Here is a 13,011-nt window from a genome sequence, read left to right as displayed (position 1 = left end):
ATGTAGCGCGGGGCGCACATTTATAGTACCCAACTAGTTTGGCGGCGCCTGTCCCTTCGGTTTTTATGCGAAGGGGCAGGTCCGCCAGACCATCGAAAATCTATGGCCAGAATAAAAAATTGGGGCCGCTCTATTAGAGTGCTTTTGGGGGTTAAGTGAGGTGCACGTGATTGTATCTGAATATGGCTAATCGTGCAAGCTCTCACACGGAAACAGTGAGCAGTAGTGGAGTTAAGCGAGAAGTGGCTGTCGTACCGGACACTCAGGATAATGCGGAGGTGCTAGATGAACCGAGTTGGTGTTGCGAGGTGTTAAGCTATTTACTACAAGATCCCAGTACACACAATGTGATGTTTGTAACATCTGATGGTGGTAGTGTGAGTGGTCACAAAGCTATACTAACAGCTAGTTCACCAGTGTTCCGTGCTATGTTCAATGATAATGTTCACACCAGTGGAGAAATGGAGATATCACTTCCATCAGTGGATGCAGAGACACTTTCCAGTCTTGTTAGTTACATCTACACAGGCAAGATGGTTGTGAACCCTGCTACATGTCTGGATATGCTGGGTGCTGCCATGCACTTCAAGATCACTTCATTGGTGACAAAGTTAGTCATATTCGCTACAGCTTCATTAGACAGCAGTAATGTCATCTCCGTTGCCATATTTGCATGTGCTAGAAACTGTTGCCAGTTACTGGACAATTGTTTGAAGTACATGTGTGCTAATGCTAGTGAAGTTGTCCATCACCCAGGCTTCATTAAACTTCCACATGAAGTTGTGCTTGCATTCTGTAAGAGTTCTGATCTCAACGTTAGTGAGATAGATCTGTTCTTAGTAGTAAATGAGTGGCAACAACACAACCAGAAAGTAGCAAAGGCTGTCATCAAGAACATTTTTAGAGAGATCCGTTATCCATTAATTTCCAATAATGATCTAGTCAGAAAAGTTGCACCCACTAAAATAGCTGACCCAAGTCTGTACACAACTGCTCTGGAATATCATGTTAATACAAGCAACTATAGGGGACCTTCGTGTCAACTCGTCACTAGAAAATATCACAAAGCTCCTTCCGTAAACATTCACAAAGTGGAAAGTTGTGCAGGTACGGTATGTTATGCATACATAGTGTGGTATAAAATTGTGTGTAATGATGTAACACAGTATTAGCATATAATTGAACTGTCCACTACAGTCTCATCAAGTAACCTGGTGGGTACTGAAGACAAAAGCTTCACCAATAAACTAGTGAAGTCTGTATCATCAGGTAAATATTTATTATAAAGTTATGAATAATGTCCTCCTACACATTGTAGTACTATCTGATACAAATAACACTTCAGGTAAACAATCCTATTTTTGTGTAAGACTTAGCTATGATCTTTATGACTATAATGTTTTCGTACAATAACTTCATAAAATAGCTGCTATACCATGTAGCTGGAAAGTTTGGCGAATTTGGTGAGCAAGCAGTGTTTTGCCAACTAAAATCTGCCAAATCGATTGTCTCTATTCAAAATCCTATCGCAGCAAATTTGCTAAAATTTCCTTCTACCGAACTCTCTGGCTATACAGTATATGAATGATTCTATTTACCTACTTTATTATATTACTTAAAGAACATGTTTTGAAAGACCTTAAAGAAACCCTATAAGGAATTTGTTACTTGTTTGTAATCTGTCCACACCAATGTGTCTTGTTTATCACTTTAATGTAAATTAAGGACAGTAGGTGTGAAATGTTAAAAACATGTTGGTAGTAGCCAAACAACAATGTTTAGTGGATTTGGGCAATTATGATAAAGTTATTGTCTAGTTGTCCAGATGGACAGGACAATTGCAAGTTATAGCAAGTTATATGATTAGATCTGACATAACCACGATTCCTTATTTTTAGTTCTCTTTTTTCACGTAGCCAGGTGAGTACTAGTATTATGGTGGAGTTTCATCAGCTTCATATGCCAAGAACCTTGGAAATCGCAGTGCTGCAAAATAGCTACAACAGAAAGATTGATTTGTACAGCAACTATTGGAAAAATTAGCACTGATAAAACTTACAAATGCAATGATATGGAGTTCATATTTGTACATATTTGTCATGAACAGTAGAATTCATTGCTGTGTATGTTTTTCCTGTATTTCCTTCACAAACAAAGAGAAAAAATTAATGCAACAGTATGTTACAGTATGTTATCTTTCTGATGTGATGAAACAAACCACTGCACTTCTCTTGCCAGCTGTTTTCAGTTTCATGACTAAGAAAAGTGAAGAACCTATGATCAACATATTGATGAAATAGAAAGGGAATCGTTCATACTTCTTGTGTTTTCTACTTAAGAAAGTATGAGTAAACCTACACCTGCACGTTCAGGTATCATGTGTCTCCGTGGCAGCTGTTTTACCATTGGTCAGCCTCAGAAAGATCTCCTTGGTTTCTTAATTGCAATGTGTGAGGGAAAGATTCCTCATGAAGAGCAATTGTCGGCCTGAAGGGGAGGGAAAAAAGTTGTTTAAATAATAAAAGAGGGATGAATTAGGCCGAATTATGGGGCATTCGGTGTGCTAAAATGATCAGAAACTTTTAGCACAGGTCATGCAGCCACATACAGCCATCCCCAGTTTGGCGAATAAGGTCCTAGACTGCTTGTACAGCTCGCCACTGGGCTTAAAAATAACAGCCAGCAAACACAGACCAATCAAGCCTATGTAGCTGATTTATATTGAGAAATTTGATAACTTTGTGTTCTTGGTAAGAAAAACTTGAACAGGTTTATATTGATCTTCAGTTTCAATGCTTAGGAAAAACAGAGCTAAAATTTGCATCTTATTTCTACACATTTCAAGACACACAGTAGTGTGTCGTGTGGCCCAAGAAGCCGGCGCACAACACCGTGAGTATATATATTGACAGGAAGAAAGAAAACGCGATTTTCACGCATTCATAACTCCATGCTGCCTTTATGTAACACTACGATGTTTGCTGTGGACACGCCCACCAATGTTAGTACCCCACAAACAATTTCAACAAAATCACTCTAAGCATCCCCAAGATATTAGGCCTGAGCCTATTACGCTCAAAATTTTACCTATTATTCTTTCCAGAATTTCCAAAAAAAATCTCCTGTTATTCTTTTTGTTATTCTTGTATCCAGCCTATTATTCCATAATTATTCTCATTCAGTATATATCTGTGGCCAGTCGCTTAGTTTTTAAGATGCTGCTATAAGTAGTTTTGTCCGAATTATTAATAGCCATATATGAAGCATTCCACCTTACACATCATTTTTCTATCCATAATAGTTACAGCAGGCTATCTACAGTAATAATTCAAGTGTATTTAATTATTAGTGTATTATAATAATATGCTGTAACTACTGTATAGCTACTAAGTTAGGTAGATAATAATGTTCAAAGACTTGAAGAAGATACACTGGTAGAAAGTGTACAAGTTTCAGAATTGCAGATAATCATGCAGTTAAACCCCTGATGCTGGCTGTAGATTGTTAACATGAAACGATCTGACTGCTCTATTAGAGTATTTGAGCATTCCATTAGAGTATATCGATCTTTTAGAGGCTTTTCAGCTCCTTTCAGCCAGCACTCCTGTCAGCTTTATATTATTTGTAGTAGCTTAACTCTTTCTTCTAGGTAATCAAGAAGAGATACACACCCTAATTCCACCAATTATTCCCATGGTCGTCCGATTATTCTAAAATTATGCCTGTAACTATCCTACATGTATTATTCCGGACTTATTCTCACGAAATTGGTGACCTATTATCCTCAAAGTTATGCTGGCATAATAGGCGCAGGCCTACAAGATATGAGACTTCAAAAATTAGCTTAGTTTCTTCTTCATTTTTTTCTTCGTCTTTTTGCACACTTACAAAAACTGCCATAAAACGTGAACGCAATATTCGATTGCCTTGAAATTTGGCACACAGAAAGGGGGTATGAAAGCACATATGGTATCAAGTTTGACTGGAATACGAGATAAGCAGTCAAGGAGTTATTAGTGATTATTTGCATAAAATAACACCAATATACTGTCACACCTACAGGGTAAACTGCTTAAGGGAAGAAGCTGAAAATTGGTACGTGGGTAAGTTAACTATTGAACCTCAAATTTTTTGTGGTTTAAAAAAAATTGAGTTAAAAACCACGAAGATACAATGAAAAAACCAACAGTGTCTAACAATTATGCGATCGAGATTAGCTAATAAAAAATCAATACTTTCCATGCCTACCAGACAAACCGCTCAGTGGAATAATTTGAAAATCAGTGTACAGATGGATCAACTCAGTGTAGCAATTGCGAGATCAAGATACTCTAATAGAGCAGTCACTCTAATAGAGCAGCCACCTGAAGAGAGATCAGGTAGAAACAAGTAACCTATCGATTACATTTCAAGTCACCCTGTGAAGATTTCAGCTAGAAACAAGTTACCCTGCAGAGAGATCTGTCCTGCTACAACCAGTCCCCACAAAATCAATCCCCCCGGACCACTTATGGCTGCTGTAAATGGTCCCCCCGGACCACTTGCAGTGCCACACCAGGTCCCCCTGGACTACTTACGGCACCGTGGATGGCCCCCCTCAGCCATACATGGTGTGTCCCCTGACAATAATGCGCAACTGATGCAAATTAGTGGTGGCATTCAATGTCGAGATAGTTTTCAGAAACCATTTATGATTCTATCGTAGCATCACCATAATATGTAGCTACAAGTGAGAAAAAGAATGAGAGGCTGATTTGACGCAAGTTTGATATTCCTAGACTGGTAATTAATTTTAAGTAATTTGCTAATTAGCTAGTTTAAACACTGTAAAATCATGTTTGAGACTGGCCAAGCTGGTAGCTATAGTTATTCATGATCAATGATCAATATAGTTTAATTTTTTATAGAAATTCCAGATAGCATGTTTAGGTGAACTGTAGTCAAACCCACCAGCCACACCTTCATGCACAGAAACACTGTGTAATTTTCCTTGCTTGGCACTAACAGTGCATAGTTCTTTCTTGGCCTGTAGTTGTATCCTCCAATGCTTGTGAAGGATGGCTGCTAGACAACTTAAGGTCATACATACTGTATAGCTTTTCATCCTCTGACACAACAGTATACTAGTGGTGCTATGGAGTTTCTGGCTGGCTACTTGACCGCATTTAGTAAATTTTCTGATAATTTTGGATCCAAAGTGTGGTTGTTTGGTACCTTTGTAGAAGGATGAAATGGTTTCAAATGTATTCCATGGACTTTCAACTTCTGTTTGGAATCGTTGACATCCTGAATTTGATAGAGGCCTCTTCCCATTGACTTAGCTATTTTGTATGGCCCGACCACTTGAAATCCAGTTTACCACCAGCACGCTTTTTTCATTTAATGTCTTTCCTCAAAACCTGAGCTCCAATTTTAAATACTTCTGGGTTATGACGCTTTCTGTCATATTCCCTTTTTTGTCTCTCCTGAGCTGCAACGATATTTTCCTTAACAGTTTCTGCTACCTTACAACGATACATCAGGTTGTCGTCAATGATTTTGTCCCTGTTTGCAATTGCTTGGTTCTCTGGAAGAGCATCAGTCTCTTTTTGGGGGGTGAAAATGTCTACAGGCAATATTGCCTGACGTCCAAACGTAACAGTGAATGGGCAATGTTTGGACGATTCATGTTTTGAGGTGTTATATATATGCATATGCACTTGTACTAAGAAAATCTTCCCAACACTCTTTTTTTATCAACAAACTTCACCAACATACTTTGAAGTGTACAAAGTGTATGCTTTCTGTACGCTTCAAAGTAAGTAGACATTATGCTTATATGCATAATGTCTACTTACTTGTGGATGATATGGTGTAGTTAAGCGGTGGTCAATATTCAAATTCTTCATTAGTTTTTTATTTAGTGCATTATTAAATTCACTCCCTTGGTCTGATATAATCACTTTTGGCAACCCAAACTGCATAAACAACTTAAAAACACATCACAAACTGTAGAAGCTTCTTTGTCACTACCACAAATACTTGGGTAAATTTGCTGAAATAATCCGATACTGTTAAAATGTATCGATTCCCTTGTCGGGATTTGTATTTAAGAGGTCCAATAAAGTCAATGCCAAGGTGATGCCATGTGGATACAACAGGAACAGGGTGAAGCTCTGAAGCTCCTGTATCCATTTTCTTTGTTATCCTCTGACATGTCTCACAATCCTTAACTAGAGCATATACATCTCAATTGCTACTCCTGACCACCTGTAACGTTCAGTAACACGAGCTAATATTTGCTTTGATCCCATATGACCTGATATAGCGTCTTGGTGACATCCTTGTAAGATTCGCAATCGCTCAGCTGGATCTAATATGTATCTCACCCTTGTATTGTCTTTCTTGATATGTGACCCAGTCTGAGAAAACCGGTCTAATCGCCCATGTCAGCAAATTCGATTTTTCACCCAGGACACACAGCTACATGATTAAACTATCTAATTCCTCACTTAAAATCAGCTAGACTTGAGTGGTCTGGTTTTGCTGGCTGCTTTTCCCGAGCCCAGTGGCGATCCGTACGTGTGGTGTGGGGCCTTAATGGAGCTCTGGTCAGCCTGGGAATGACTGTATGTGGCTGTACAGATCTGTGGTGTTGAATAAGTACCTCTGCTGTAAATTTCCTTTCATTTTAGCCAGTTTTGAGACTTCAATGGCTCAAAACTTGGCCTAATTCATCCCTTGGCCTTCCTATTCGATTTTTGAACACCATTTGCCCGCCTTCCAGGGCCCCCGCCTCCCACCCAATTTGCAGCTCGCCTGATACAGTCAACCTCGGTTTAAAAACTATCTAAAATGGCAGGAAACTTAGTTGTTGGCTACTTGTACAGTGGATGCTCTGGAAGGTAAGGAATTGGTGTAAAACGTGTGAAAATTTGGTACACATAGCTTCAACCATTGGCGAGCTACAACACACTAAATACTTAAAACCGGCATTTCTCGATACTTTTAAATAAGCGATAAGCCCGGTTTTGTCAGACTGGGTCACATATACAGAAGTTCACCATCCTGCAGAAGAAACTTCTTAGCTTTTCGTCGAATTGATCTCTTGTAGTTCTTTGAACAATCATTTCTATATCTATTTTCTTGTAAATAGAGTATGGCATCTTTCAGGAGCTGCTCCTGATGCTGACTGTTTTCCACAGTTTCATTTAAAGAGCCTGAAATCATAGATATGGGCTATTCACTCATTCTAAAGCTAGATATACACTCAAAACATCAAGCAGATCACCTATAAGCTATAACTTGAACTTTAACTACTGCCAGAACAGTAACCTTGAGAGATTTGAATGTTTGTCAGCCACTTCTCAAAAATCTCTCAGAGTATATATCGTATAGTAAAAACTTTGGTGGTAAAAAGTGTGACAAAACCCCCCTGTTGAAAAAATTGGCAGGAAAAACTTTGGCGACTGAAATAATATTCGCCAAACTTTTTACCGCCAAACTTTTTACTGTACGGTACGTAAGTATAAACAACAAGGTGTCAACTCATCAGTTAAGTAGTGTAGTAAGTGTAGGTAGCTAGCGTTATTTTTGTAGCAGTACTTTTGTAGCTACTGATCTAACGACGTGCTAGCAAAGGCGTGCTTTGCTATCTCCTGCGATGCCGAGAGCAACCGTATTTTACCTTTTCAGTAGCAGAGGTTATCACGTATATCAAAAGTATTTGGCCAAATCCATTGCAAGATGATGAACTAGCTAGCTGACATGCGAATGGGAAGCCGGTTAGAAATGCTATCCCAAGGAATGCTTACAACTGTGGAACACATTTCAAAGATCTCCAAAGTCAGCTCAATCTTTATTGCATGGTGGTACAAGCTGACCTTCATCTCAAGTTCTAGTTACCCAATGTGCTTGTGTGATCATCTAAAATAATTGGCAAAAAAAAACTTTGGTAAATTGAATGCTATTCGCCAAATTCGCTAAAGTTTTTTACTATACGTATGTTTCTAAGGTATCTCTCACCATTGGCTTCTCAAATAAAAATCTCTAAAATCTTAGAAAATAATTATATCTATGCATGCGCAACTTTATACCGGACTTTATACCGGAAGAGAAATGGAAAAATCAATTAGTTACGTGGACAGCTATCTAGCTTGATAATAATCTAAAGTAATCTAGGCAGCTATAGCTCTTGAAAAAGAGAACTTTAGGTTAACTAACCTGCTGGACTAACAATGTGTAGCTAGTTTTAATTTTGTTTTGTTGTGAGTGGGTTGGGGGAACTGAGAGTTCAGCTACAAACAAGTTACCCTGTAGAGAGTTCAGCTGCAAACAAGTTACCCTGTAGAGAGATCAGCTAAAAACATGTCACCCTATAGAGAGATCAGCTAGAAACTAGACACAATGTAGAGATTTCAGCTACAAGCAAATCACCCTGTAGAGTTCAACTACAAACAAGTTACCCTGTAGAGAGATCAGCTAGAAACAAGTCACCCAGTAAAGAGATCAGCTACGTACAAACAAGCTATCCTGTAGGGAAGAATTGGCATGTAATAAAATCAATATAACTATATAGAATTTGTACAATTACTGGTAAAATAGTTAAGTATTAAAAATCTGCTTCAAATCTTTTCTTCTTCCTGTGGTAAAGAAAAAACAGATAGGTTTAAAAGCCCCAAAGCCAGCCTAGGGTATACAAATACAAAAAGAAGTGATATCTAATCAAAAACAGCCAAACTGTAAAAAAAAGAGTGCAGCCCCCAAAAAAGCCATGGTGAAACAAGATTTGAAATCCAAAATGGTGGCCAAGAAATGGCTGTGATGGTAGGTTAATGGTAACAATTTTATAATGACAATTCAGGTGAAATTGGTGCCACTTCGCCAATTTTACCTGAATTGTCGCTATTAAAATATTTACCATTAACCTACCATCACAGCCATTTCTTGGCCGTCACCTTGGATTTCACATCTCTTTCCACTTTGGCTTTTTTGGGGGCTGCACTCTCTTTTTTACAGCTTGGCTGTTTTGGATTAGATTATATAGGCTACCAATATTACACAGTATATGGTATAAAACTATACCCTATCAGAGTTTTCTCCAGCAAAATAAAGTAAGGCGGTAAAAAGCTGTCAATTTGCTACCAACATCAAAGTCACTTTGTTAATTATATACATTCTTTTTACTATATACATCAAAAGAGTTTTGGGATCCTTATTCCAATTGAAAATTCCAAATTTTCCTGGAGCGCCTCAGGAAGAGAATTACTAAGTGTTTTATAGAGTATTAACTTGTTTAATGGGATAACTTGTTATGGCATCATTGGCATGAGATCCTGGAACACTGAAGCTCCACTGTGTTGTAATGTCATTTGCTGTACTATCAGGTATTTTGGTAATGTAGCTTGTAAATAAATCAATGTGTATCATACAGTACAGTAGTACTGTATAATAGGGAAACTGGAAATTTAGGTTTTCTGACCAACCCACAAACCACCTTTACAATACCATTCTGACACCTTGGCAGTAGTGGTTAGGGTATAACCAAGCCTAAAGTGACTTCAGTGTGACCCTAAATATATGTTTCCAATAGATTGCTACAAATTTTTAATAGTTTTTTTAATAGTAATTGTAAATGAATTTTTAATAGTAATTGAATTTTCTATGTGACTGACATACTGTTTGCTAGCCTGCAGCTGATGCCTTAGACAAGCGTAACTTGATAATGGATAAGGCTACAGGGTTGATTTTTTCAGCGTTTGACATCACTGGTGCTAGTTCCAATGAATATCTACATTCTGTGGTCGTCGTCTTCTTCTTCACGGGACCATACCAAAGTGTTAATTTTCCATATCGACATTTTCCTTGAAGAGTGTATTTAGATGCCAAGAAACTGTTTTGGGCACTTAAAAGACTGTAGTATTGGGTAGCAATGAAGCTGTGCTTTAAAACAATTGCCATGCCCCTTAAACAATCAGAACATGCCGTGACAATGATCTAGCTCTGTAGGAGTGCCATGCCCACTAGCTTGATCTACAATGTAGATGAGTGGCAAGATCAAGATACTCTTACTGCAGTCACAGCCACATTGTGTGTATTTCATTAGCTATGCTCTAACAAAAAAGTTTACAAACTAACAGTGCTGGTCACTGTAAAGTGTTAATAATAATACTATAATTTTAAAATGAAGTAGGGTTCCAGCGATAAAAAAAAGAGTGAATCAACAGATGGTGGTAGTTACAAGGGAAACTCCCTAGCTACTTGGCACTGTAGCAATTTTGGAAAATCCCTACTTTGGCATTACTCCTATAATGCCAAGTAGGGATTTTCCCACATTGCTACAATGCCAGGGATTTTCCCTCATAGCTACCATTTCATTCTTTTATTGCTGGAACCCTACTTCATTTTAAATTAATGAATTTTTACACTATATAATATTTTTACACTGTTTCTGTACAGCCCCTCACAGTGTTGCTGCTACTACAACAGGTACATGACTTGATAGTGTCTGTACTGTATAATCTACATAGCTACTTGTATTTAGTGGAACAGAGTGCCAGTACTAGTAGTTCATCAAGTAAGTTTTACTGATACATGACACTGATGTAATACATGATATAGAGTACAGAGTGATTTAATCAGTTGCAATAATTTGTTTTATTTTTGTGTAAAAAATTTTGTATGGTTTATACTAAAAGAAATTTTAAGCAAATGATTTTGTTTGAATGCTCTATTGGAGTATTGGTAGCTAAAGCGGTAAAGAATGTGCCACATTCTTTGATGTTTAACATGTCCAATAGCTGCAGTACTACAGTCAGTAAGCCATAATTGAACTTTGGGTAAGAATAGTTATACATTTTTTTATTTCTTTGGAAGATTAATTTTTATAAACAAAAAAAATACTTATAGGTTTTAAAGAAGTTGTTGATTATTTGTGACCAGATTTGCGAAAAGGGGTCTTCCACACTCATCCAATTCTATGAACTCAGAAGTCCATAACTCAGTGCTCAAGAAACACATTAACTTGAAACTTTTTCCATCCACTAAGCTATGTTGATGCTCACTTGTGACTAAATTTCAGGTCAATAGCCTTTTCCAATCAGACGTTATGAGTCGTCAAAGTTGATAAATTGGATGTGTGTGGAAGACTCCTTTTTGCAAATCCGGTCACATTTATGCATATAAAGTTGACTTTTCACAATGAATGGTAGAGGAGGTTATACCAGTAGCTAACTTATACCAGTGTTATTAGCTCCATGTAGAAAGAAGAGAAGACGATGCCGTAATTGTGAAGGATGTAAAGCAGCCAAGTGTGGAGTGTGCGTGTGCTGTACACAACCTAGCCGCAAGTCAGTATGCATAAAACGTATCTGCTCAAATCTCCAGTGATTGTCATTTTTTAACTACAATTAAGTGATATGTACTCTATCACAGATCTGATGGCTAAACTATGTATACATTATTGATCTCGGAATACAGTGTATTGTAATCATGTATATATCTGATGTGATTACTTTGCCACATAAGGATGAATTAAAGTGCTACAAAGGATACTGAAGGGTTGCAGTTACACAAAATGCTTCATCTAAATCTAAAGACATCGTACAATCATGTGTAACGATTAAATGTCAGTAATTACAATTCTCATGAAGGATCTTAAGACCAGGCAAACTTAATCCTCGCATGCATCATTTTCACTCTTATCGCCTCAAATTTTTCTGCTAATAATAGCAGTAGTTGTTAATATGTGCACTCCTTTTAATGCTAAGGAGGTTGGCTATTATTTTACAGCACATGTTGCAGCTCAACATAGGCAGTGACACCTTTAAGTAACACAAATAACTTATTGAAGCCACGGTTTAAAGCACAAATAATGAGATATTACCTCTCACAACATGTGCACCCAGGCATATCCCAAGAAGCTAGCCTGTACTTAATCATAGGGTATGTTATAGTTAAAGCACCATCATGCGTGTGTACAGAAAATTAAGTGTTCCCATATTAAAAAGTTCGGCTGTCATTATGGTTAGTTGTAAAATATTAATTGCAGTGGTTATTTTTAGATGATCAGTTGGAATGCTTAGTGTTGCACATGTAGTATAATGTATATAGAGATACTGTAGATGCTTTAGTCAGAGAGTATAATGTTATCTTAGGGTACAGTAGTAGGGATCATGAAGTTTTGGGCTTTTCTGACCAAAAATGTATATCACACCTCACAAAGTCACAATACCTTCATGGCACCTTGGCGGTATTAGTTAGGCCTTCAGTATGACCTGCAATGGTTCCAATAGGTTGCTACAATTTGTTTAATTCAGTTAGTGGAATTTCTACTGCTTGACTGACTGAGTGATGCTTTCAGACAAGCATAACTCAATGATGGCTAAGGCTACAGGATTGACTTTTCACCGTTTCAGCCCAACAAGCACCTTTTGGCATTCCACAGTATGTACAATACATGCTTGGACTTACAGGTATTCTCCTTTGTGTTCCATTTATCTTTGCTGACAGTACAAGGTGTCGATTCGTGGTAGCTAGCAGCATGTGATGGCTTCCCTATGTTTGACTGGATTGATTGCAGTCATTCTCATAGCAGTAATTGATAGTTGTGGCATATGCTCAGCCTGGCACCATTCTTTTATCTAATGCGGCCCAAAAGTCATATCATAAAATGTTACAAAAAAGTAAACAAACAAGTAGAGGGGAAAATCAGGTATTTTAAGTCCGATTAGGGATAGCTAAAAAATTAAAAAGTAGTAAATACAAGGGAAGTTGTCTACACCGACGTAGATATACTATAGTAGACATTTAATCCCTATTTTAGATTCTTGTACTTATATCTAATGGCACCATCCTATCATCAATATTGGTTTCTACTTGTATAGCTCGCTGGTGGTAACACTTATAGCTACATAGCTAAATTATTAGTAAAAGTGAAGTGTACAATTCTAAATAGTACATGCCATAAGTAGCAATTACCCAATTCTTTGTATGACACTAACCTGTGACACTGCACTATACAAAACATATAGA

The 13,011-nt window shown here is 37.6% G+C and overlaps 1 protein-coding gene across 2 annotated transcripts; it reads left to right on the top strand.

Moving 5' to 3' along the window:
- The first annotated feature begins 155 nt into the window (after nucleotides 1-155).
- On the top strand, nucleotides 156-11,514 carry LOC136241069 (kelch-like protein 17). Of its 2 annotated transcripts, XM_066032243.1 has the most exons (6): nucleotides 156-1,107; nucleotides 1,198-1,269; nucleotides 1,319-1,345; nucleotides 10,438-10,467; nucleotides 10,523-10,555; nucleotides 11,231-11,514. In XM_066032243.1, the coding sequence occupies exons 1-6, from the start codon at nucleotides 183-185 to the stop codon at nucleotides 11,365-11,367; spliced, it is 1,224 nt and encodes a 407-aa protein (XP_065888315.1). In that variant the 5' UTR covers nucleotides 156-182; the 3' UTR covers nucleotides 11,368-11,514. The 2 variants fall into 2 exon arrangements, with proteins under 2 accessions (XP_065888315.1, XP_065888316.1); XM_066032244.1 differs by lacking the exon at nucleotides 1,319-1,345.
- The last annotated feature ends 1,497 nt before the right edge of the window (nucleotides 11,515-13,011 follow it).

This window comes from Dysidea avara, chromosome 12 (genome assembly GCF_963678975.1).
Source record: "Dysidea avara chromosome 12, odDysAvar1.4, whole genome shotgun sequence".
Classification (NCBI taxonomy): Eukaryota; Metazoa; Porifera; class Demospongiae; order Dictyoceratida; family Dysideidae; genus Dysidea; species Dysidea avara.
Note: the sequence above shows the minus strand (reverse complement) of the source record. Positions and strands in the feature narration are given on the sequence as shown.

Excerpts from the sequence above, each read along its gene's own strand:
- LOC136241069 (XM_066032243.1), top strand. The coding sequence starts at position 183 with ATGGCTAATCGTGCAAGCTCTCACACGGAAACAGTGAGCAGTAGTGGA. Across the intron at positions 1,270-1,318 it reads AGTGAAGTCTGTATCATCAG|TACTATCTGATACAAATAAC; the intron begins GTAAATATTTAT and ends TACACATTGTAG. Across the intron at positions 10,556-11,230 it reads CAGTACTAGTAGTTCATCAA|CTCCATGTAGAAAGAAGAGA; the intron begins GTAAGTTTTACT and ends CAGTGTTATTAG.